This window comes from Alexandromys fortis, unplaced genomic scaffold, assembly GCF_014885135.2.
Source record: "Alexandromys fortis isolate MF-2015 unplaced genomic scaffold, M_Fortis_MF-2015_v1.1 scaffold_159, whole genome shotgun sequence".
NCBI lineage: Eukaryota > Metazoa > Chordata > Mammalia > Rodentia > Cricetidae > Alexandromys > Alexandromys fortis.
The window spans coordinates 626,340-648,531 of record NW_026068031.1 but is presented as its reverse complement, the minus strand read 5'-3'; the positions used below and the strand labels follow the sequence as shown (position 1 = coordinate 648,531).

Here is a 22,192-nt window from a genome sequence, read left to right as displayed (position 1 = left end):
AAACCATTGCCTCATCAATCCAAAGGAATCTCACTTAGAAAAGTCTAGGCACACATTAAATGATAATAATCACTATGGATATTACTGTCAGCATTAAATCTCTCAAGAAAGGTTTGGAACCATTCAAACCTCTAACATTCAAGAAGCAAATGTAATAACAATCAGACCAATTAGGAGTTTAACAACACTGGAAATCTAGAGAATCTTAAATTTTTAAACAAGTAGCCAGTTCTTTCCTTTTCCTAACCAAGTACTCTAAGGAATGAGCAAAAAGAACAGACACGCCCCCTTGGATCAGCTGTAACTGCCAATCACTCACTTCATCACAGAAGGACACAGGCAAATACAGCCAAAGAGCAAACCACACAACTTCCAGGTAGAGCTCCAAAGGCCCCCACAACCCTCATACCTGGAAATCAGCTTCTAGTGGTTTCGCTACAGCAATTTTCTGCATAGGCTGCAACCATCTGAAAAGTACCTGTGCAGAAGAAAGACACAGAGTTAGCATCAGGAGCTGAAGGGGAGAGGGCAGTCTGTCTTCCCCTCTGACAGTAATTAGGCAGGATCTAGCAAGATTTCTGTGAGTCTTGTCAAACATGGGAACAAGGGTGATTCCTCTAAGAGCCTCCAGGACAGTGTAAATGAGGTATCCCGTGGCATGCCCTGCCTCTCAGCACAAGACTCTGAACTTCACAGGAGGCAGATAAAGGGGACTAGCCGGGTGACACCAATGTGCTCTGTCCAGTCTCAATCATCAACACTGTGGTTTTATGACAGGCCGTTTTGTTAGTGACGGAAAGTTTCTCTCCAAACTTCACTTTCTTCGTTGTGCCCTTGGGTGATCTACATGTGCTTCATTCATAAGGAGGAAAAAGATCCCTACAGGTGCCTTTCCCCCAACCAGATTTTCTTCTTCCTCCTCCTCCTCAATCCCAGCTGGCTGGGGCTCAATATATCAATATACGCCAGGCTGGCCTTGAACTTGATCTGCCTGTCCTGCCTCCAAGTGCTGGCATTGAAGGCCCCCACTACCATGTTAAATGTCTTTACCTTTACAGGGCAGCTCTAAGGCCACCTTCTCCAAAAGCCAGCTCAATAGGCTAACGTCTTCTCGAGATGAATCCTTGGTGAAAGGCTAATGACCTAAAGCCCTCAGGGGTTGGAGAAGCCCCTGTAGGAAAGCTAACAACAGCTGTGGAAGCTGCTGCTAAGGAAACCCACCCAGCAAGTCCATCAGCATCTACCAGTTCCAGACTGTAGGGGAACGAACCTCCAGATAGACTCTTCCATCTCTAAAGTTCCCCTTTTCCATCCTATATAGTCTGCAAGACCCCATGTCATGTGCATACAGCTTCATTTCAGGGGACTACAGCCCTTCCCTTGTTCTGACTAAAGAACAATCCTGCTTCTCTGAGAGGCCTGCCTTCTTCCTTTCTGTCACCACACGGATTCCATCAACCTCATTGAACACCCTGTGGTGCACTAGGCACACTTGTGCTGTGTCGTCTCCTCCTCTACGTTGTATTAAGGTCCTCCTTGCACACATCTGTGCTGGCTTTAACACCTAATGCCCTGTGTCTGACTCACCAAAGATGGCCCTCTAGAGGTTACAGAGTTCCAGAAATTATTGCATGCCTGCTGCAGGGTAAATGATCTAAGAAACCACACATGATGGCCCCCTTGTCGCCAAAACAGTAGCCTTGAGACCAACTGAAAAAGGAAAATGGGAACTTCAGCTCCGAGATGCTCAGAAGTGAAATTTTGCTCCAGACTCCATTACTCTTCCTAAAAGTGAATCCTTCATTGTTCACAGAGAAAACCAGAGCCAGGTTTGCTGTGGAGCTGGCCCGTCCACCCTCACTGCCCTCGAGCCAGGACCAGAGAAGGGATTCAGCTTTCTGCTCCAACTGTCCACACAGTCTGTCTGAATGTATGACTGAGACTAGAATCACTAGTTCCGTGACCCTCTGACTTCAGTCACAGGACTGCTGGTGTACACCAGCCAGCAGTCTGACTCCAGCGAACATCCCAGTGAACATCTGCCTCGGACCTCGCCCGACCCCAACCCAAACACCCGAGGGAAGCAGCTGCCTACACACTGCCTTTCTTTAACAATGACATTTTAAACACAGGCTGTTAGGAATGGCCCTGGCTACTGCTCAACAGAAACAGAACTTCCTAAAGCAAAAACACCTTCAATCCCCCAAAATCAACTCTTTCAATTCACTGGACAATTGAAATCCCATTTTGAAAAGCCATGCTGCACTTGTTCTGTGGATTTGAGGGTATCTGGAACACAGGGTTCCAGTGTCGCAGCAAGACATCTGAAAGAAGCCAGGGCCTCAAAGTACAGCTAGCCCCAGAGGTCTGAGGCTAAGGTGTGTTGAGATGCCAGCAGGAGAGAGGCAGGAGCCACACGCTAAGCAGCTGACTTGATTAGCCAGGTAATAATCACAGAGGGTAGCTGGTATCCAACCCATCTCCAGCAGAAGACTGCATTCAAGGCAGTCCACACCCAGCCTGAGCTTCAACCAGCAACACAATCACTTCCTTCAATGAGCTCACAGAGTAACAATGAGCAATGTACAAATAGAAATTATAACTAGACCTGTGCTATAATCATTATAATCACTGTGAACTAGAGTTCCCGGAAAAAGCCACGCCTATGGTAAAAAAGTCTACAAGGCTGAGCAACTGATCTGAACTGACTGTAGAGAGTTGGAATGTTGCAGATCCAAATTATCTTGGTCTATTTTTGGTGCTCTTAACAACCGTTCACTCTTTGTCTTACAAAACATCTTTGTGGCTATCACATAAGACTTTTGGAAGGTACTAACAGACTACTAGCTTCTATAAACCTAAAGTTGAGAATGCCATCAGGTAGCTATCCCTGCTTGTTGAGACCCACCCACTGGATGTTCCCACCTGAGCATTCATGGCTAACTTTTGTTCTGTGGCTACATGAACTCTATGGCACTGTTTCCATCGTGGAACATATTATTTGGGGTGACCTGAATCCATATCCTGAGCCACAGACACTCAGAGTTAGTGTTAAGAATAAGCTCTCCCTTCCTCCCTTTGAGATAAGACTTGTGCTCTCCACAGACATTGCATGTCAGTGGCTAGAAGTTTAGTAGGTGCCTAGAATTTTACGTAAATATTTAACACAGGAGTTTCAATTACCCTTTGATACACTACAAACCTCAAGGAAATTACGCCCCTCTCTAAGAGAACAGCATCAAGTCCATGGGACCTGGTGAAGGTTGACACACACTGAGATCTGAGAAGACTAAGTGAGCCATGGCAACTGAGCGATAAAAACCGACCACTGTGATTACCACAATCCCTGTTTGTCAATGAGAACAACAAGGTACAAAGTAAAAAGCACAAAGGGGAGGAAGAGAAGGCATTAGCTAATAGAGTCCTTAGTCATTCGTGCACAGCAGACCCCACCTGCTCACCACCTCCCTCAAAGGGATTCTGCATGCGACAACCATGCACTGTATGACCCTAGACATAGGAACATCACAAGCCTGCGGAGATGTGAGCTTGCGATAATGAGCCCTGAGTCCAGTAAATCAATACTCTACATGACACACTAACAAAGAAGCCAACAACAGTGTGCGGTCTTACGTCCCCACAGTTGCTAGGTCAATCAGAAAACTATTACCTAGCGACACCAAACGCCACAGCTGGACTGCCACCCTAGCAGAATTCATTAGACGCTTGAGCAAAGCACCTTCCACCATTTTTAAATGCAACCTAAACCCCACTGAAAACTGTTCCCCAGGGCAGTCTGGAAGCAAAGAATAGCAAATACAACAAACATATATGACTTTGATCCAAAGTCTGAGCATTTGAATAAGGTGACTTTTAAGCATTCTTTTCTATGGCATCCTTTTACCGAAACACCAACAGAGCCATTAACAAAAGATAATCTTTTCATTCAGCCTTTACAACTCCAAGCTTCGGTTGGCGTTTTTTTCAAGATCACAGACCACCAGCTGTCCTGTGAGCGTCCCTAAACTGAAGCATCCCTCTTTTCCTGCAGAGTCCACTTCATTCAGTGTCGGCGCACTCTCAGAGACGACTTTTCAAAGAAACAGGAGGAAAAAGAATAGTTTTACCCCAGTGGATCAAGAGGGGATGTGAAGATGCAGAAGTCATCCCAGTGGTCTGACCCAGTAACTCTTTCTATTGGAGGTAATTATCCTCAGAAAATAACCAAGCATCTCTAGTCAATGCACATGTAAAATAATACAGAAGCTCTAGGACTCATCAGACAACTCAGTCTAAGGCAAGAGCTTGTATTACAAAATATTCTGAAATGACATTCCAAAAATTATTTAAATGGATGGAAAATATTCAAAAATGCAACTAAACATAAAAAGCAGAAATACCATGAAATTCCAACTCTACTATTAGAAAACGCAAACATGCACAGAAAAGCACGAAGTACGAGAATACTACCACTCGAAACTGCAGTGGACAAAGTATCTCTTTGTCCTCTCCCTGAGTTACTTAAAACCAGCTTGTAGGGCTGGAGAGAAGGGTGAGTGGTTAAGAGCACTGGCTGCTCTTCCAGGGGACCCGGGTTCCACATGGCAGCTCACAAGTTGCTGTAACTTCAGTTCCAGGAGATACAATGCCCCCTTTTGGCCTCTTTGGATACCATACAAACATACATGCAGGCAAAACACCCCTACACATAAACTAAAATGAAAATTAGCTTCTGTTACTCATCTTGCCGTCCACAAGAACAAATCCCTTTCAAACAGGGGCAGGAAAGCAGCTCCTCTCAGCTGACAAGTCTGCTGCAGTCTGTAAAACATTTACTGCTCACTGTGTTTGCTGCAATGGCTAGAGTAACGTTTCAAATAAGAAAAATCAATTAACTGTTATAATTATTTTTTAAAAAACTGTTGGAGATCTTTATATCCTGAGTGTAAAAAATCAGTGTTTTATGAATAAGAGATGTTTAGCAGTACTGACACCAAACACTGAGAGCACATAGGCCCTTTAACTGTTAAACAAGGCAGAGGAGATGCTTTGTTGGGTGAAGTGCTTCTGTGTGAGTCTGAGGACCTGAGTTGGGATCCTCAGGACCAACATAAGAAGCTTGGTGTGGTGGTGCACACTCATAACCCTGGTACCAGAGCGGGGGATAAGAAGGTTCCAAGGAGCTCGCTGGCCTGCCAGTAAAGCTGAACAGGACGCAGCTGGTTAGGGAAAGATCCCATCTCAAAGAAGTAAGGCGGAGGACAGTGGCGAGGAAAGATCACCTTGCAGCTCCCTACAAGGGGAAACACAACATGGCGGGGGCGGGGGAGTTATGGTTAACCAATCTGAGACCCAAATCCTATCTGAGGAAACAGAAATTCTGTACGGCTAATCAAACTTAGTTTCAAAATAGAATTCCCAAGGAGGAGAGAAGATTGAGTTTCACTCTGAGTAATCACTTTATCTGAAGACTGAGCCACTGAGCTTCCCTAGGTGTCTAAGGGGGAGTGTTCCTTGTACTCCCACACTATCTCAGGCTTCAGGCAACTGAGAATCTCTGCAGAGTCAGGAATACAGGAAGTCACAATGGCAACAGAACAGAAGAAGCTCTTCCACCCGCTGACAACAAAGTTAAAAGTACCTATCTGGTTTTCAGTTTTCTAAATAAATAGAAGATGGTTAACCATGTGCCTCGGTACAATCAAGGCAGTGGCAGGGTTTCCTCCCGAACCTGGCTTGCAGGTGCCCCAAGTCAATACTAGTTCCCAAAACCAAAGCAAGGAAGAGGTCAGTCTTGTTCTCACAGTCACATTAAGAGCACAAACTATTTGTAAAGAATAAATCCCACCCAAACTCCCAAGATGAGGAGAAAAGCAAAGGAAATACGACCTGGGAACCATGACTGGGAGCCAGTCCCAGGCGCTGGGATCTCTGATGGATAGCCATCTCCTGTCTCAGAACCAACCAGACGACAAGATACTTTGTGTTTCTTTCTGCTGAGGCTGCTCTGATTTCAAACTACCCTTCAGTCCCAAGGAAAGGACTGAATGTCACGCCGTCTTTCTCAGGATGAATGCTAACTTGATGAGAATTATCTTTTCCTGGCCCCAATGAAGTAAATCAGTTGTCTTTGTGTTCACAGAGAGCTGAGAAGGACAGTAGCTCCACTCTACAAAGACTCTGGTACCTAACAGGTAGCAATGGATATCACTTTCAGGAACATGAGACACCAGTCGAAGCACTAAGTGGAGAGAGAAACTAGCGCCTCACTGTGAGCGGTTCCAACGCCACTCATCTAACCCTAACAAGCGTCTCTCCTCTGTTCTGAGGACTCCAAGAGAATGAGCGGAGTGGGCACAATGTGAACGAGTGAACTCCAGCTCTGCTCTCTCTTACAGGAGCCAGGACATCCACGACCAGTGTTCTAGAACAGGTGCATGGAACCAGATCTCCAATGAAAGAACACGGCATTCTGCTGTCATCTCTAACTGACTTACATTTCTCTTCAGAAAAGCACTGCTGTAACTATGGTTACACATACAATTTCTTTTAAATTCAAGTTCACTTGGGTCTCCAAAGTATACACTCTACAAAGTAGAAGTTATTCTGCCCAAAAAGCTTAGAGTACTCAGAGTACTGAGGGAGGGCTCAGACTGCTGTTCCCCAAGTGCCCTATTGTATATCTTGTCTCAGTAAGTACAGGTAATGTCCTCCACTTCAACTTGACAAATAGATCCCAACTGAAAGCCAATTTCAATGTATATTCACCCATAAGAAGGACTGCAAAGAACCTTAACCAACCATGAAAAGATGAAATTATTTAGAAGAGATTTAATTCACAAATCTCAAAATTTAGTTAGACTAAGAGAATATTTGCTCATAAAAACGCAAAATAACAGCTGAGCAGTGTGGTGTACACGCCTTTAATCCCAGCACTCGGGAGGCAGAGGCAAAGGCAGGCAGATCTCTGTTTGAGGTCAGCCTGGACTACAAGAGCTAGTTCCAGGACAGGCTCCAAAGCTACAGAGAAACCCTGTCTCGAAAAAACAAAAACAAAACAAACAAACAAAAAAGCAAAATTTACCACCTGATATTCCAAGGTCTTGTCTGTATATTGTCAACTGCCTCCTTCAGACTGTATATTAGACTAAAATTCACAAAAGCAGAACTGGGAACCAGCAAGAAGGCTCACCAGGCAAAGATACTTGCCACCAAGTATAACAGCCTGAGTTTCATCCCTAGAAGTCACCTGGTGGAAAAGGAAAACCAGCTCCTGTAATTTCAAATGCCTTTGGCACACACACAAACTAAATAGATAAATAAGCAAATAATACATAAATAAATACATAAATGGAATAGAAAGTTTGCAGTAATGTTTAAATTTTTAAAATAGTAAAATGCTATATATTTTGAGAGACAGAATGGCAGTGGAGTGTCTTAACAGTTTAAAATCAACTGTGGAGAGCTTAATTCAAGAACTCTAGGCACAAAGTTTCTGTTCACATACTAATTAACACCAAGAGCTCTGGATCCCAGCAGCCACCAATGTGCAACAAACACACTTTGCTCCACTGCACTGGTTTCAAAAGACATGAGAGTCACAGAAGTGCAGACTCTATAGGGACCAGAAAACCTTTAGGGACCATTTTCTTCAAATGTCCCTATTTCTCGAGGAAAAAAAACTTAATATTTATATAAAATGTATCCACTTATTAAAACTCTTTACTAAATGTTAACAAAATAATACTTTCTCATAATTAATTACTGGAATTAGAAAAATTCCAAGCCGCCAGGGAAGAAATCTCACTGCTGCTCCTTGCTTTGGCAAACCTCCTTGGATTTCCATCTATTCTCTGGGCTTTAAGTCAAGTAACTGAAATCTTGGCTAAGAAGGAGGTATGTTAATTTGGGATCCTGACCCTTCTGAAAGCAAAGAGAAGAGAATGTTATACTACGTGCTTTGCATTTTTAAGTCAGTCCATGAGATGCCATGGTTTTCAGTTACTTGTGTTCTATTTGGTTGTTTGGTCTCAAAGGAACCAAAGAGTATCTAGAGATTGCCACTGACATTTGAAACAAGTTATCTGACCAAGGCATTTTAAAATCTTCACGACTGACTAAAATCCAAGAGGCAGCTTGGCCAGCTTTTCCGCCCACTACAACAGCTACTCCTAGGAGACAATAGGAGCGATCGCCTGAGACTTGGCCATCATCCATCCATCAAGAAAGCGCTTGCTCGGTACTCCCTGTGTCCCAGGCACCGGAGCCTCAGCAGACAGCAATGAACACTATGGCTAGAATCAGCAGCAGTTACCCTCAAGTCTGCGCCCTTCTACCATACCACTCTAGGCTCAACTAGACGTTAAGCTTCAAAACCAGGGCTAACTAGTTGTCAACAAACTTTCTCCTCACTTTAGCGTTAATGGATTTACTTTTTTTATTCCCTTTGTAAAGCAGCATAAACCCCGTCTAAGCAGCAAGCAGAAGGCTGCTGTTTTATACATAACTTACATGGCTAAAGGTTCAACCAGGACCCTTAGGAATTTTTCGGAAATAATATAGGACAGAGGTCAGTCACCAGAAGTGTAGCCAGAGCTGGCTCTTTTTTGGAACTAAGAAGGCCACACAAGGTCGCACCTAAATGGCCTGGCCAGTCTTGTGTCTCATGAGGAAGACTCCCTTTGTGGACTTCAGATCTCAAACAGATTCTCAAGTGATCACCACAAAGAGCTGTGTATGCAAATCAGGATTCCAACAGATGGCCAACAACACTGTGTTTCCAGTTGCGCTGGGTCCTGATCATCATGCCGACAAGATTACAATCAGAATTTTAGCCCACAAAACAAAGGTTTTTTTAAGCAAGTTTCCTAGAGGGTAAACCTAATTTATTTTTTCTTTTATGCTGAATCTTAACTCCCCCCCCCCCTTTGGCTTCTTTGTGTAGACCTGGCTGTCCTGGGACTCATTCTGTAGGCCAGACTGGCTTACAACTCAGAGATCCACCTGCCTCTACCTCCTGAGTGCTAGGATTAAAAATGTGTACCACCACCACCTGGTATATACATTAATTTACTATTGCATTTCCTTTTCTTTTTGTTCCTACCTTACTATGCAGACCAAGTTGGCCTTGAACTCAGAGATTCTCCTGCTTCTACCTCCACACACTTTGACTAAAGGCTGCACAACCACGCCTGGCACAGATCTTAACTCTCTTTGTTCATATCTTTTAAAGATTTTAAAACAAAAAGTTATTATAGCCAAAACCATCTAAAACTTCTCAACACCTCGGAAAGTGTATCCAAATTCTTCAGCAGAGCTCACTTCTGCCTTCTCTCACCTATTCTGTGTCCTTCGCACACCATCCCTGCAGACATACTGAGCTCAACACTACGTGGCAGTTCTGTCCTTCTCACATAGCCTCTACTCACAAAGTGCCCAAAACACTGCTCTACAACCCCAGAGTTCACCTCTCCTACTGTGCCTAACTCAAGCGCCACCTCTCTGGGCATTTCTTAGGGTCTCTGCTGAGTTCCCACAGGGTGTGCCCTACATACAGAAAGAGCATGAGCTTTCAAGACAAACACCATACTGTGGTGCTATTTTGCGTTTTAACAAATAAAGTTTGCCTGAAGATCAGAGTGCAGAGCTAAACCACTAGAGGCCAGGCGGTGGTGGCACGCACCTTTAATCCCAGGACTCTAGAGACAAAGGCAGATGGATCTCTGTTAGTTCGAGGCCACCTTGGGCTACACAAAATTGATCCAGCCTAAAAGAGAAACTGAGCTCACACAAAGCCTTTAATCCAAACACTAGGGAGGTGGAGACAGGGAGTGAGTGATATGACTGGGTAGAGAGAGGAATATAAGGCAGGAGGACAGGAGCTCAGTTCACTCTGAGCAACAGCCACTCAGAGGAGGCAGTTTGAGGACAGGATCACCCTTTCGGTCTCAGCACTGGTAGAGGTAAGAACTCCAGTAGCTGGCCGCTCTGCTTCTCTGATCTTTCACCCCAATTACAATCTGTGCTACATCATACACATCTCTATTCTACCATAACAGTTAGGCACGAACAACACAAGTAAAGGAATTAACCATATAAGACATGGTTCGGGGCAAATTAAGGCCAGGAGCTCAAATCTCAATGTTAAAAGCCTGACCTTGCTTGAGTGAGTTGAGTGGAGCAGAAACATCAGGAACCTCAGCTTTACCTTCTTTACCTGTGAAGAGCTGCAACTTATTTCATGGAAAAAGAACAAAAGGAAGGGTAAACAAATTCCCAGAAAGTAACAAAAAAGGCACAGCCCTGCTGTGAGGGTGCACACCTCTTCTGCATAGGTGTGCACCTCTACTGCACACACTCCCAGGCTCATTAAATGACTGAGAAAAGATAAGAGTTATCTTGGGCTCCCAGTCCACTGAACAGTCATCTCTTGTCTACCCCAGTGTTTGACCTAACATTCTTGTGACTATTAGGTAAACCCTTCTGGAATGTAATAACAGACCCCTAGCTTCCATCAACCCAGAGTCGAAGAATGTCATCAGATTGAATCTGAGACCAGTCTGCCTGCTATTTCCACCCACATAAATGAAAAAGGCCTTGGTGTATAGCTCTCTTTGTTCTGTTAAGACAAAAACTACATGAAACTCTAACCACACAGGTTTGGTGTTTGGGGTGACCTAAATCTGTGTCCCCGGGCCACAGTCACTATATTTGGCCTGATTGCCTTTAAGGTGAGGGTTGTGTTTTTTTTTACCCTGAAGAAACAGTTACTGCATGTCATTCAGGGGTGACTCCACACCCCAGGACTCTCCACTCAGCTCTCCTCTCTGATATAAGTCTCAGGGATCAACAGATAACCTTTGCTATGGTTAGATCCTCCTGAGGTCACCTGCACAGCCCAGGCAGACATTCTGCAAGATTCCCTGATAAATAAAAGCCAGAGAAGTTAAAGAATTCTAGGCTAAAAAACAAAGGACAACACCTGTTAAAAGTGTTACTTATTCTAGAAGATTACTTTCAAATACTAATGGCTAATCTGTGAATGCCTATGAATGGGACCAACTCCTCCTCCATGGCTGTGAGACCCTCTACGTGGCTTCTAGGGTCCCCTGGGAAGATCACTTGGCCTTGCAGCAGCCACTGCCTCATTAACTCATCTCTCATCATTCACCACACACCTCCCTTTAACTTTTCATGATCTTACACTGGCTACAAAAGGAGAGACTCTAAGGCAGAGTTTCTTAACCTGTAGGTTGCAAACCCTTTGTCAACCCTTTATCTCCAAAAATATTTACATTATGATTCATAACAGTACCAAAATGACAGTTATGAAGTAGCAATGAAAATAAGTTTATGGTTGGAGATCACACAACATGAGGGTCTCAGCATCAGGAAGGTTAAGAACCACTGCTTTAAGGAACAAGACCCATGTGTGATTGCCCTTGCTTTCCAATCCTTCCTTGGATCCCCTCCCAGAGAATGAGAATTATCCAAATCAAAAGGTAACTCAGAAACTTGTGGTCCCTCTGCTAAGTGACTGTCCCTTCTAATGCCCCACAGTTAAGTTTGAACAGAGCTAGACAGACGTTCACATCTGAGCCAGGAATTCAACGTCAGATCAAAAATATAAAAACATTTTCATTAGTGATAAACACAAAATCAGAAATGGCAGAACAGTGTCCTGAAACTGGACATGCAGAGGTCCCCATCAAGAACAGAGCAGACCTGAAACTGGGCGTGCAGAGGTCCCCATCAAGAACAGAGCAGTGAAACTGGACATGCTGAGGTCCCCATTAAGAACAGAGCAGACCTGAAACTGGGCATGCAGAGGTCCCCATCAAGCTCTGTAGTGCCCAGGCGTCACTCATAGCCTCTGCTGAAGCGAGATACTTCTCTTAGGAAAATGAGTGTTTCACGCTCATTTCTCGGGATTTATCTAAAAATGGCACAGCTTACATCAAGGTAGAGTTTGAAATTATTCATCAGATTAATCAAATGATAAAAATTGACTTTTTTCTCTGTGTAGCCCTGGCTGTCCTAGAGCTTGTTCTACAAGACCAGGCTGGCCTTCAACTCAGAGATCCAAATGCCTCTCTCCCTAGTACTGGAATTAAAAGCACGAACCGCCATGCCCAGCTCTCTATAAAATATATTTTAATTTCATTATTGCCCAATATGAGTACCAACTTACTAAAATGTCCGTTTTCCATCTTGACATTTGCTCCACCTGTCTTTGTGTGGGTGGTGGTGAAGGGGAAAAGGTCATGCCTCTGGAATTAACCACTAGGTTCTCCCTCACCTGTCTGCAGCACATTCCTAGACAGTGTAGAGACAGGCTGTGTGACTTCAGCAAAGCTTCAGAAGCCAACTGCTAACACAATCAGCTCACACCGAACCTCTGAACCCCTCCTGCTAGAGGTCTTCTGGTGAACACCACCCAATCCTAGATTCCAAGGACTCCAGGAAAGGCTACCCCCAATCAAACCCAAGAACAGCGGGCAGGGAAGCCAGAGGCAGAAGAAAAATAAAACCTGCTCCCTGAAGATTTCTGGGTCAGTTCCAAGAACTTCCCTTCTCCCTCTGCCAGCAGCACCCATCCATTCCCATAGCAACCAGCCCACGGCTTTCCAACTTGTCCAAGAGGGAGGTGCACAAGCTGCAGCAGAAGCACATAAGAAAAAGATAGGGGCAGTAATCTCGGCGACATACTAGGTGTTCGCAAGGTCCAACAGTGTCACCCTGCACGACCAGACTGTGCTATCCTGACTCTTCAGCCAGATGCTGAGACATCAAGGGGACTCAATCACATAAAACAAGAGTCTGTTTTCCAATGTGGTTTTAAATCAAGTCTGTGTGGCACTAAAGCAGTCATGTCTCCTTGAATCAATGTGCTCAATAAGGGAGCCTCTAGAACTGACACTGGGGCTGCGGCGACCTGGAGTAACAATCTGAGAACCCAGGGAAGTGCGGAAGGCTTGCTGAAGAGTCTTGTGAAGAACAGGACTACAGACCAGGATGAGAAGGACTGCAGCGGTCCAGAAGCACTTCTGTCCCCAGTTCCTCATCAAGGACAAGACAATCAGGGGCTCACCTCATTATGGTGACTTTCAGTAAGGGCAGAGAGAGTTAACAGAAGCAGGGCGTACAGGATTGATAATTTAAGAGCTGTGGGGCTGGATGTATGTTCAGACTCAGCGTTTACCTCTGATGTCAGATTCCAGATTCCATCCTCAGCACCACAGAAACAAACAAAAGAATAAAGGAAAGTTTGAAAGGAAAAAGAATGACTAATGAACTCAGTGTTTATCTAAAGAATTACTATTTTCTCTTCTCTCACTTGAAAAAGACAAAAATCAAACTAAAAGTTTCAAGCACGGACTATAAACCCACTCTGTAAAGCTTTATCGTCTTACAGAACACAGAAGCTAGCGGGCAAGGGGACGATGAGCTCACTGGGAGACGGCGCAAAGGCGGCACAACTGGAGCTCCGGGCCACGCTACTGCACACCTCACACTCAGTCACTGTTCCCAAGTGATTTTCCACCGAGGATCCAGAGCACTGCAGTTGGACTTAGGTCCAACTTTTACCCAAGGCACACATGGCTAATTACCCAATACATGATCATGAAAGACCCTAAAAGATGATTGTGCATTACCAAAAAACAGGGATATGGGAGAAAATGCATGAAGACAGGAAAGCTTGCCATGACAGGAAGTCTGCTTCAGAGTAAGTACTTCTATGAGATCAGTAAATCTTCCTAAACTATACTTAGAGGTGGAGGGGAGAGTGGAGGGAGGAGGGAGTGTGAAATATTTGATGTATAAGAAACAGTTGTCCAGGAGAGCAAAGCTTCTAAAAGAAATCTAAATTCCCATGTAAACTTGCTACAATTCCAGGAAGACTAAGAGGATATTCTTTCAGAATACTCAAAAGCTAAGTCTACAGTTCCTGTGGGAAAATAATGAAGAATAATTGGGCTAATTATGGAAAAGAAGATTAATGAGGGGGCTAGCCTTAACTTCTGCCAGACAGTGAAAGTATGGTGACCCTATAATAATTAAAAAGGTGTAAAACTGGTTCCTGAAGAGGCCACCAAATCAACGGACACACCACAAATTCTAAAACACTTGAGGGAATTTCAAGTAGGATACAATGAGAGATGTATAAGGAAATCAGTGCAGAAAGAGATAAATGTCTCAACAATCGTGATGGCACAGACAGATAATCAGGAAAGGACAAAGGGATGGCCCCTCGGCCAAACAAAGCACAGTAACAGGAATGCTGACCCTCAACAGAAACCACCCATCTTCAAAGAGCACAAGAGGCATTTTTCATCATCTTGGAGAGCCCACATTCCTTCTAATAGGACAGAAAAACAAGCAAGCAAATAATGAACTTGAGAAAATGTACAGATGGCAAAAGTTCCCCTAAGTGGCAAAGTATAAGCCTGTGGGAAGGAAAGGGAGTCTATGGCAAAGTGGTAGCTCTACCTTAGGACAGATGGACAGGCAGAGAACAGAGCCAACCCAACACTGGGAAGTCACTGCTAAGTACTTGAAAGAATGCCCGTGTGTGATCTGAGAAACGGACAGGAAAACAGCAGTGAGAATCCACTTTATATCTGTGAAACTGACCAAGATCATAAAGCTAAGCCAAGCTGGGCATGGAAGAATATACCTCCAATTCTAGGTGAGGACTAGGAATTTAGAGTCTGCGACATCCACAGCTACATCTTATGTTCAAGACTACCTGAGACATGTTTTAAAGAACAAAAGGTTGTATATAAAGCAAAGCAGCACAAGATGGCATACCTCTTTAGATTACTAGGGAAGCAGAGGTGGGAGGTAAGGTAACCCTGTGTAACACGGAAACTTCATCCCACACAAAGTGAAATGCAAGCTAAATAGTGTGCTGCTGGCAAGAGGGAAGACAGTGGTGGTACACACCGCTGAGAAGATACATCTGTGTAATTAATTTGGGTGTAGTGTTAATACTCGAAACAGCTCTAACAACAGTGCTCTTGAAACCAGAAATCCCTCTAGATGAGCTGTATACTTGCCAGTCAAGGTTAGCTACTGTACTTTCAGTTGCTATAACAAAATGCCTGAGAGTGGGCAATGTACAGAGAATGAAGTTTTGACACTTGAAAGTCCTAGCCCATCAGTTTGACCTCTGGTAAGGGTCTTCTGGCCACTTCACAACATAATAGTTAGTGTGAGGGAACCATGGTGGGAACATATTAAAGAGAAAAATAACATGAGAATCAGAGACCAGTTTCACACACGTAATTATTACTGGTGCTCGTGAGAATAAACTCCCTCAGAAGCCACGCTCTAATCCCTTCTGAGGGTGGTGCTGTGGTGGCATAATTACCTCACTACACCCCATCTCTCACAGGTTTCAGCACCTCCATCTGCCACACTGGGAGCCAAGCTTCTAGCACATCACCCAAATCCTGCAGCGGCTGCAGCACTGCTACTGCCTTAAACCTGTCGGTGAGGCACCGAAAGACAAGGAAAAGCCTTCACCTAGAACAGAGGCAGTAGGCTGTGCTTTCACTTACATAAGAGCTACAATTCCATACATAAATATAAATGTCACGTGGGAGCGCAGTAAATTCTGGAAAAAAAAGAATGTTATCAGAAGAACTACTGGAACCCCAGTTACAGTTATATAGTTCTGCTTCGCTGCATATCCGTGGCTCACATCTCCTAATATCACTAATGAGAAACCCCAAAAGTTTATGTGTTGTACTTTGTCAATATTCAAATCCTCACCTCACTGCACCCTAAATATACACCTGCCTCATCTTTTAGATTCCAAATGCTTCAAGAAAAGGGCCATGCCAAGCTCAGCTCTGGATGCAGAGAGAAAGCTGCTGTGGAGGAGTTCAGTAAACGAAAGCCATGTAGATACCGGGCAGCATGCTGACACCGAAGTGAAAGGTTTATGCTTAGTTCTCTGTCTACTGTTGTGATAAAACACCACGACCCAGGCAATTTTAGAAGGATTTGTGTGGGGCTGACAGTTCTACGGCTAGGAGTCTACCACCATCACACAGCAGGGAAGTTGGGAGCAGGGAGGCGTGGCAATGAGAGCTGGAAGCTGAGAACTCAAGGCTCATATCTTGAACCACCAAGAGGAAGAAGAGAAAGCAAACTCTAACTGACTGGAGTCCTTAAACTCTCAAGGCTCACCCCCAGCTGTGGAGGCACAGAGGTTCTTCTGCTCACAGACAAGCACTAGGAGAACCAGGAATGTTAAACAAAGGGAAGACTTATAACCTGCTTTCTGCCCAGAAGCCTGGGAGAGGATACGGTTAGTAGCCTGGTGACCTTTGCACTGTGAAACCACTGAATCCTCCCCCAGACCCTTATTGTGAGCTTATCAATCTACAGTAATCTATCTTTATGGAAATTGTCACATATCAGTCTATACACCCCATCTTTATAGCAAATGTCACATGTACTTTACAAAAATTTTTCAGTGTAGTCATGTTTAAGTTTTATTGCACATATGGTATGGAGATAGAAAATTGTTTCACCTTGAAACAATTCACCAAAGAAACAGCCATAGCAAATAAAGCTTAAATGTGCCTAAAATAAACTACTTGGGGTCAGACTCTCAAAGTTTGAACTATACTGGCTACTGAGTCATGTTGAACCAAACTACCTTCTTGCCTTCTGTAGATCGTTACATTCCTGGCCATGGTGGTGGAAGAGACCCCCTCCATACCCAGTGACCTACTTCCTCAATCAAGGCTACACTTCCCCTAAACAGTGCTACTAACTGAGAACCAAGTATTCAAATACCACAGTCTGTGGGGTCATCTACCATTCAAACCCCATATCCAGTGTATCTTAATTTCAGCTGTTAGCTAAGGTTAGGGTGTTAAGCATTCCCCACAGTCACAGCAGTTTATTCTCTTCTTGCACACTCGCTACAAGAAGGGAGTATGGTATATTTAGTTTGCACACTGCAAAGCATGACAAGATGAGTAGATGCAAGAGAGCAGATCCACGCACAAAAACATGGACTCATTGGAAGATGGTTCCCTACTAACTTACTTAACATACTCCTTAGTGCTAACTGCTGGCTTACAAGGTGATTCATGAGAAGCAGACAGGGATGTCTAAGTAAGGATTAGTACGGTAAAAGCAGAATTCAAGTCAATAATCCGTTGATTCGAATTTTCCTTTCTAATACACACAAACAACATTGGGCAGCTAGTGAAAATGGCTTTGTCCTCAGAGTTTTTTTCCCCTAAATATTCAACTTTTTTTTAATGACATAAGTCCTGTGTGAGCAGGATGAATACAGAGAAAGGTTCCACGGGAAAACTAGCTAAGTTCAAGCTGTGGTCGTTCGAATGGGAAAGTCCTCCATAGGTTCATATAGTTGTCACTTGTGCTTAGTCACCAGGGAGTGGCTCTTTTTGAGAAGAATTAGGAAGAGTGGCCTGTTGGAGTAGGTGTAGCCTTGTTAGAGGAAGTGTGTCACTGAAAGTGGGCTCTGAAGTTTCAAAAAATCCAAGCCAGACCCAGGTCTACCACCACTACCCCAAATCCCCTTTCTCTCCCTCTGCCTACAGATCAGGATGGAGTTCTCAATTACTTCTCCCACACCCTGCCTGTCATGCTCCATGCCTTAATGATAAAAGATTAAGCCTCTGAAACTGTAAGCAAGCCCCAATTAAATGCTTTCCTTTATAAGAGTTGCTGTGGTCATGGTGTCTCTTCACAGCAATAAAATAGGTAACTAAGAAAAAATTTCACAGCGAAAGACATACTTCAGCTAAGCAGGACCCAAAATAATATCCACCTGCAAAGGTGAAGCATAAAAATGTCTTCTTGAGGAAATGAATATGGTTCAAAGGTAAGAAAGGCACCACATAGGTAACTGCAGGCAAAGAAACAGCCGGAGCAAAAACTGCCACTGCAGTTTCCAGAGAAGCAGCCGGGGGCCACAATCTACATTATCTGCAGCAAGAGGACAAGCAGCAAGGGGAGAGCAGTCTGCGCAGGTGTCCGGGGCTTCCCTCCTGAGTGCTGCCCCACTTGCTTCTTTACTTGTTCCCCACACTGCACTGCACGTCCTGCTCTCACTGCCATGGGGCTTGCACTAGACAGTTCCTCCGGCCCTGGCCAGTTGCCAGTGTGCATTCCTGGAGATGTGGCTCTGCACACCTAATGCTCTCATCACTGTACAGGCCTTCTGGCTCCTGGGTCCCCCAGGATATGTGAAGGAAGTGTAGCTCAGAGCTCTGCTAAGGGCTCCAATAGAGGGTTTGAGGAACTTAAAGAATAGACAGGATAACCATTGTGGTACAAGAAACAGCATATAAAAACTGACCATTTCAAACACTGGTACTTCTGAACATAACATTCATCAAGCATTACATTGTTTATTATGTTAAGTGATCAGAAGGAATAAAGAAGCCCTTTCTGTCATAATAGACAACCATTCAAAAGAAAGACTTCATGCAACCCTTTATTCTGAGACCAAGAGTCTTTTAAGGGAACCTTAGGAGGCACCTGGCCCTTCCTGTCCCTGTGTACCCCTGCCTGTGGTGTGGATAATGAGGCAGGCTCTGTGCTGGGTGCACAACACATTCCTAGGCCCAAAGAACAGATGAGTCTGCCCTAGAAGAGCCTTCCAAACCTCAGGGGCCGACAACAAACAGCCTTGTGCCCAGCACAGTCTCCAGGCTTACATTCTAAACGAGGTTTCTTTTCATTGTCAACTGTAACAACAGTGAGCATGCCCTGCAATGCTCTCTAGTTCCTCACACTCACATCGACTAGCAAAGTATAATGCGACAGATTAGTGTAAAAAGTAATACAAAGCCAAATGTTTGTTGGATTAGATTTATATTAACATGAGCAGATCTCCAAATGATGCTAAAAGAAAAATTTAGATATTAAATATAATCTCAGTTATGTTATGCTTTTAAAGTATAGAAACCCAATGCTTTTAATTATAAATGAAAATTAAAAGACCAAGTCAATATGTTGGTGTCTAGAGATCAAGTAGGTGAGCTGGAAGGCAAGGTGGGGCACATACCAGGGCTTAGGCCACACAAACAGACATATTTATTGCCTTTGTTTAAACTTCTATTAGTATCGCCTAGGAACATTGCAGGATTAACTAAACCAAAATTTTAAAAACAGTGAAAATAAAGATGTGTTTACAGTTAAAACAAAATCAAACCCAGGAGTGCAGGAGCACCAAGGGTCTGTTTCCACCCAGGTGACCATTGCACAGACGGGATCTGTATGGTGTGACTGGAGCTCTGGAGACACCTGCCAGGGTAAGGCTCAGATGATACACTGTGATTGGCTTAGGGCAGTACCACTTTGTACCGTTATAGCACCTTCTCATAACCTCAGCCCCAGGCTGTCCAGGTAGGAGCACACTTGCTCCTAGCTGGACCAAATGTCACAGAGGCAGAAATACTGAGAGGAATATCTAGAGGACATGAAGAAAGGTTTCCTCGTCCTGAGATCCAACCCAAGCTGTTATCAACAGAAAGGCAAGAATTCCAGAAGAGTTGCCCAACTTTGTGTCTGCCCAGCTACAAATCTGCAGTTGTGTCGGAAGCTCATCAGAAACCCCTGTGCTGGAACAGGATTATCTCCTAACCCTTTAGGCAACTCTAGTGGCTTCTGGCTTGACCTTATCAGATCATAATTCCATCCAAGGCATTTCCAGAGCCACCCCGCATACCTTTTTTATCAAAAGAGAGTTAGGAAGAAAAACACGCTCTTAGCAACCTTTTGAGATGTAACCTGAGAGTCAAAAGGGAATTCAGGGCTAATGCTGAGACAGTTAAAGCGCTTTCTCTCTTGTGGAAGCCCACAGCTACACTTACTCTCCCTCCCCTCCCCTGAGGAACACATGCCTCCACTCAGGCTATGTGTGACTTCCTTGTAAAATCATCTGTCTTGTAAACCCCATGCTTACACGATATTAAAGTATCTTCAATAATCTCCAACTTGACTTCACTAAACTGGCCAGACCTGAAATTCTTTTCATCTTCGAAGTCAGCAATCCTGGTTTGGCCTGAGTTGAAAACCTAGTCTAAAGGAACTTCTTCGGCTAGTAGGGCGGCAGTGTGGGGCTATCACAAGTGGTATCTGTGATGGACTGTGCACCCATCACAGAGGTACAGCCACAGACCCCTGCTGTGCACCATCACAGAGGTACAGCCACAGGCCACTGCTGTGGACTATCACAGAGGTACAGCCACAGGCCACTGCTGTGGACATCACAGAGGTACAGTCCCAGGCCACTGCTGTGCACATCACAGAGGTACAGCCACAGGCCACTGCTGTGGACATCACAGAGGTACAGTCATAGGCCACTGCTGTGCACATCACAGAGGTACAGCCACAGGCCACCGCTGTGGTGCCTTTCACCATAATTGCAAGTCTTTCTTCTCACAGTTGAGGTGACTGAATAGATTGGAAAGGTCAGCACACATATTCTGATTTTTCTCATTCCCCCGCAGGACAGAGATTTAAAAACCTGGACATTTCAAAAATTGGAGCTCAGAGACAGCATGTTTGCCTAACACTCCCAAAGTTATTGAATTTGGAACCAGAACTACCAGGTGAAGGGGAAAAGACTAATTCAAATGCAGCTGCATATCCAATAAAAATCAGAAAGTGGTCCAACACCCAAGGGAAAGGCAACAGATCTAAGGAGGCCATTGTCTCCACCTCACCTGTCCTGGCACACGGACAGCCTGCAATAGTAACAAATACAGCAAATCCCGAGAAAGAGCAAGAACCCGACCCCCAGAGTTATCATGTTATCAGATTCAGAAGAGCAGTTTCAACAGAAAAATGTCTTAATAGACATGAGATACAAGAACAAACCCACATCTAACAAAGACTGCATGAAAGGTGCTTATAGCAGATGTCCAGACAGACATCCTAAAACAGCAGTGATCTTAACAACACAGAAAGATCTAGAATGTAGATGCATGAAGAAATACAAACAAAACAAAAATAAAGTTGTAAGACCCCTAAAGAAAAAAAAAAGTGAACAAACTCGTGCAGCTCGAGTCATTCAAAGTTCTTACCAGGTAGGAGAACCAGCAAAGGGGAAGACAGACATGAAAATGAACAAGTCTGAGAACAGAAAGAAAAGTAAACAGACTAAAAAAGAGAATGTAGAGACTAAGCCACCAGAAGGCCTCTGTATCAACTACTCCTGCCTCACTGTGCCAGCGATACCTCACGTTAGCCCAGAAGTACCATGAGGAAGGACGGGTCTATGCTGGCTCCTGGCTTCAGGCGTGTCAGTCCATCAAGGCAGAAAGGTATGGTGGAAGGGCCTAATAATGGCAGGGCCTTGAGAGAGGAGCTGTTCCCAGAGTGGGCACATGTGGTGGTGGCCAGGAAAGAAAGCAGAGCACACACAGGCCAGAACTAGAAATGTCCACCACCTCCAAAGGCCTGACCTATTTCCTAAAAGCTCTCCAGCCTTCAGAACAGCAAATCTGCAAGAAGCATTTCGGACTCAAACCAAGATAGACACCATCAAGAGATATAATAAACACATTGTGGAAGTTACAGAAAAACAAAAAGAAAGGAGAGAAACAAGCAGAACAATTTTTGAACTAATAATAACTGAAATGTCACAAATTTGGTGAGACATGTACACAAATATGCACTGTTCAATGGTTCTCAAAGTGAGCTGCACTGAAGCACGCTGTAACACTTTCCAAAGACAGAACCTGAAAGTAACAGTAGACAGAGCTTGCCACATACAAGCGAGTTTCACAGTATGATTGCCATGAGACCTCCCTGAAATTCCACACATGGGCTCAGCTGACCATGGGAGAAGAATTCAGAGGTTCCCGGTAAATGTGTTACCATTATAGCTGTCCTTAAAAACAAGAAAAAGAGCTGGGCAGTGGTAGTGCACACCTTTAATCCCAGCACTGTGAAGGCCGAGAGGCGGATCTCTATGAGTTCAAGGCCAGCCTGGTCTACAGAGTAGGTTCCAGGACAGACTCCAAAGCCACAGAGAAACACTGTCTTGAGAAAAAAAGAAGGAAGGAAGGAAGGAAGGAAGGAAGGAAGGAAGGAAGGAAGGAGGGAGGGAGGGAGGGAGGGAGGGAGGGAGGGAGGGAGGGCGGGGAGGCGGGAGGAAAGGAAAGAAGAAAGGAGGACGGGGGGGGGG

General features: G+C 44.4%; 1 protein-coding gene across 9 annotated transcripts in view; it reads right to left on the bottom strand.

The window, feature by feature from the left end:
* Sipa1l1 (signal induced proliferation associated 1 like 1) overlaps positions 1-22,192 on the bottom strand; it is a 280,284-nt gene that overhangs the window by 191,027 nt on the left and 67,065 nt on the right. For all 9 annotated transcript variants that reach the window (XM_050164486.1, XM_050164489.1, XM_050164478.1 and 6 more), the window contains one exon: positions 410-478. In XM_050164486.1, the coding sequence (XP_050020443.1) occupies positions 410-478 (69 nt within the window). The remainder of the gene's footprint in view (positions 1-409; positions 479-22,192) is intronic.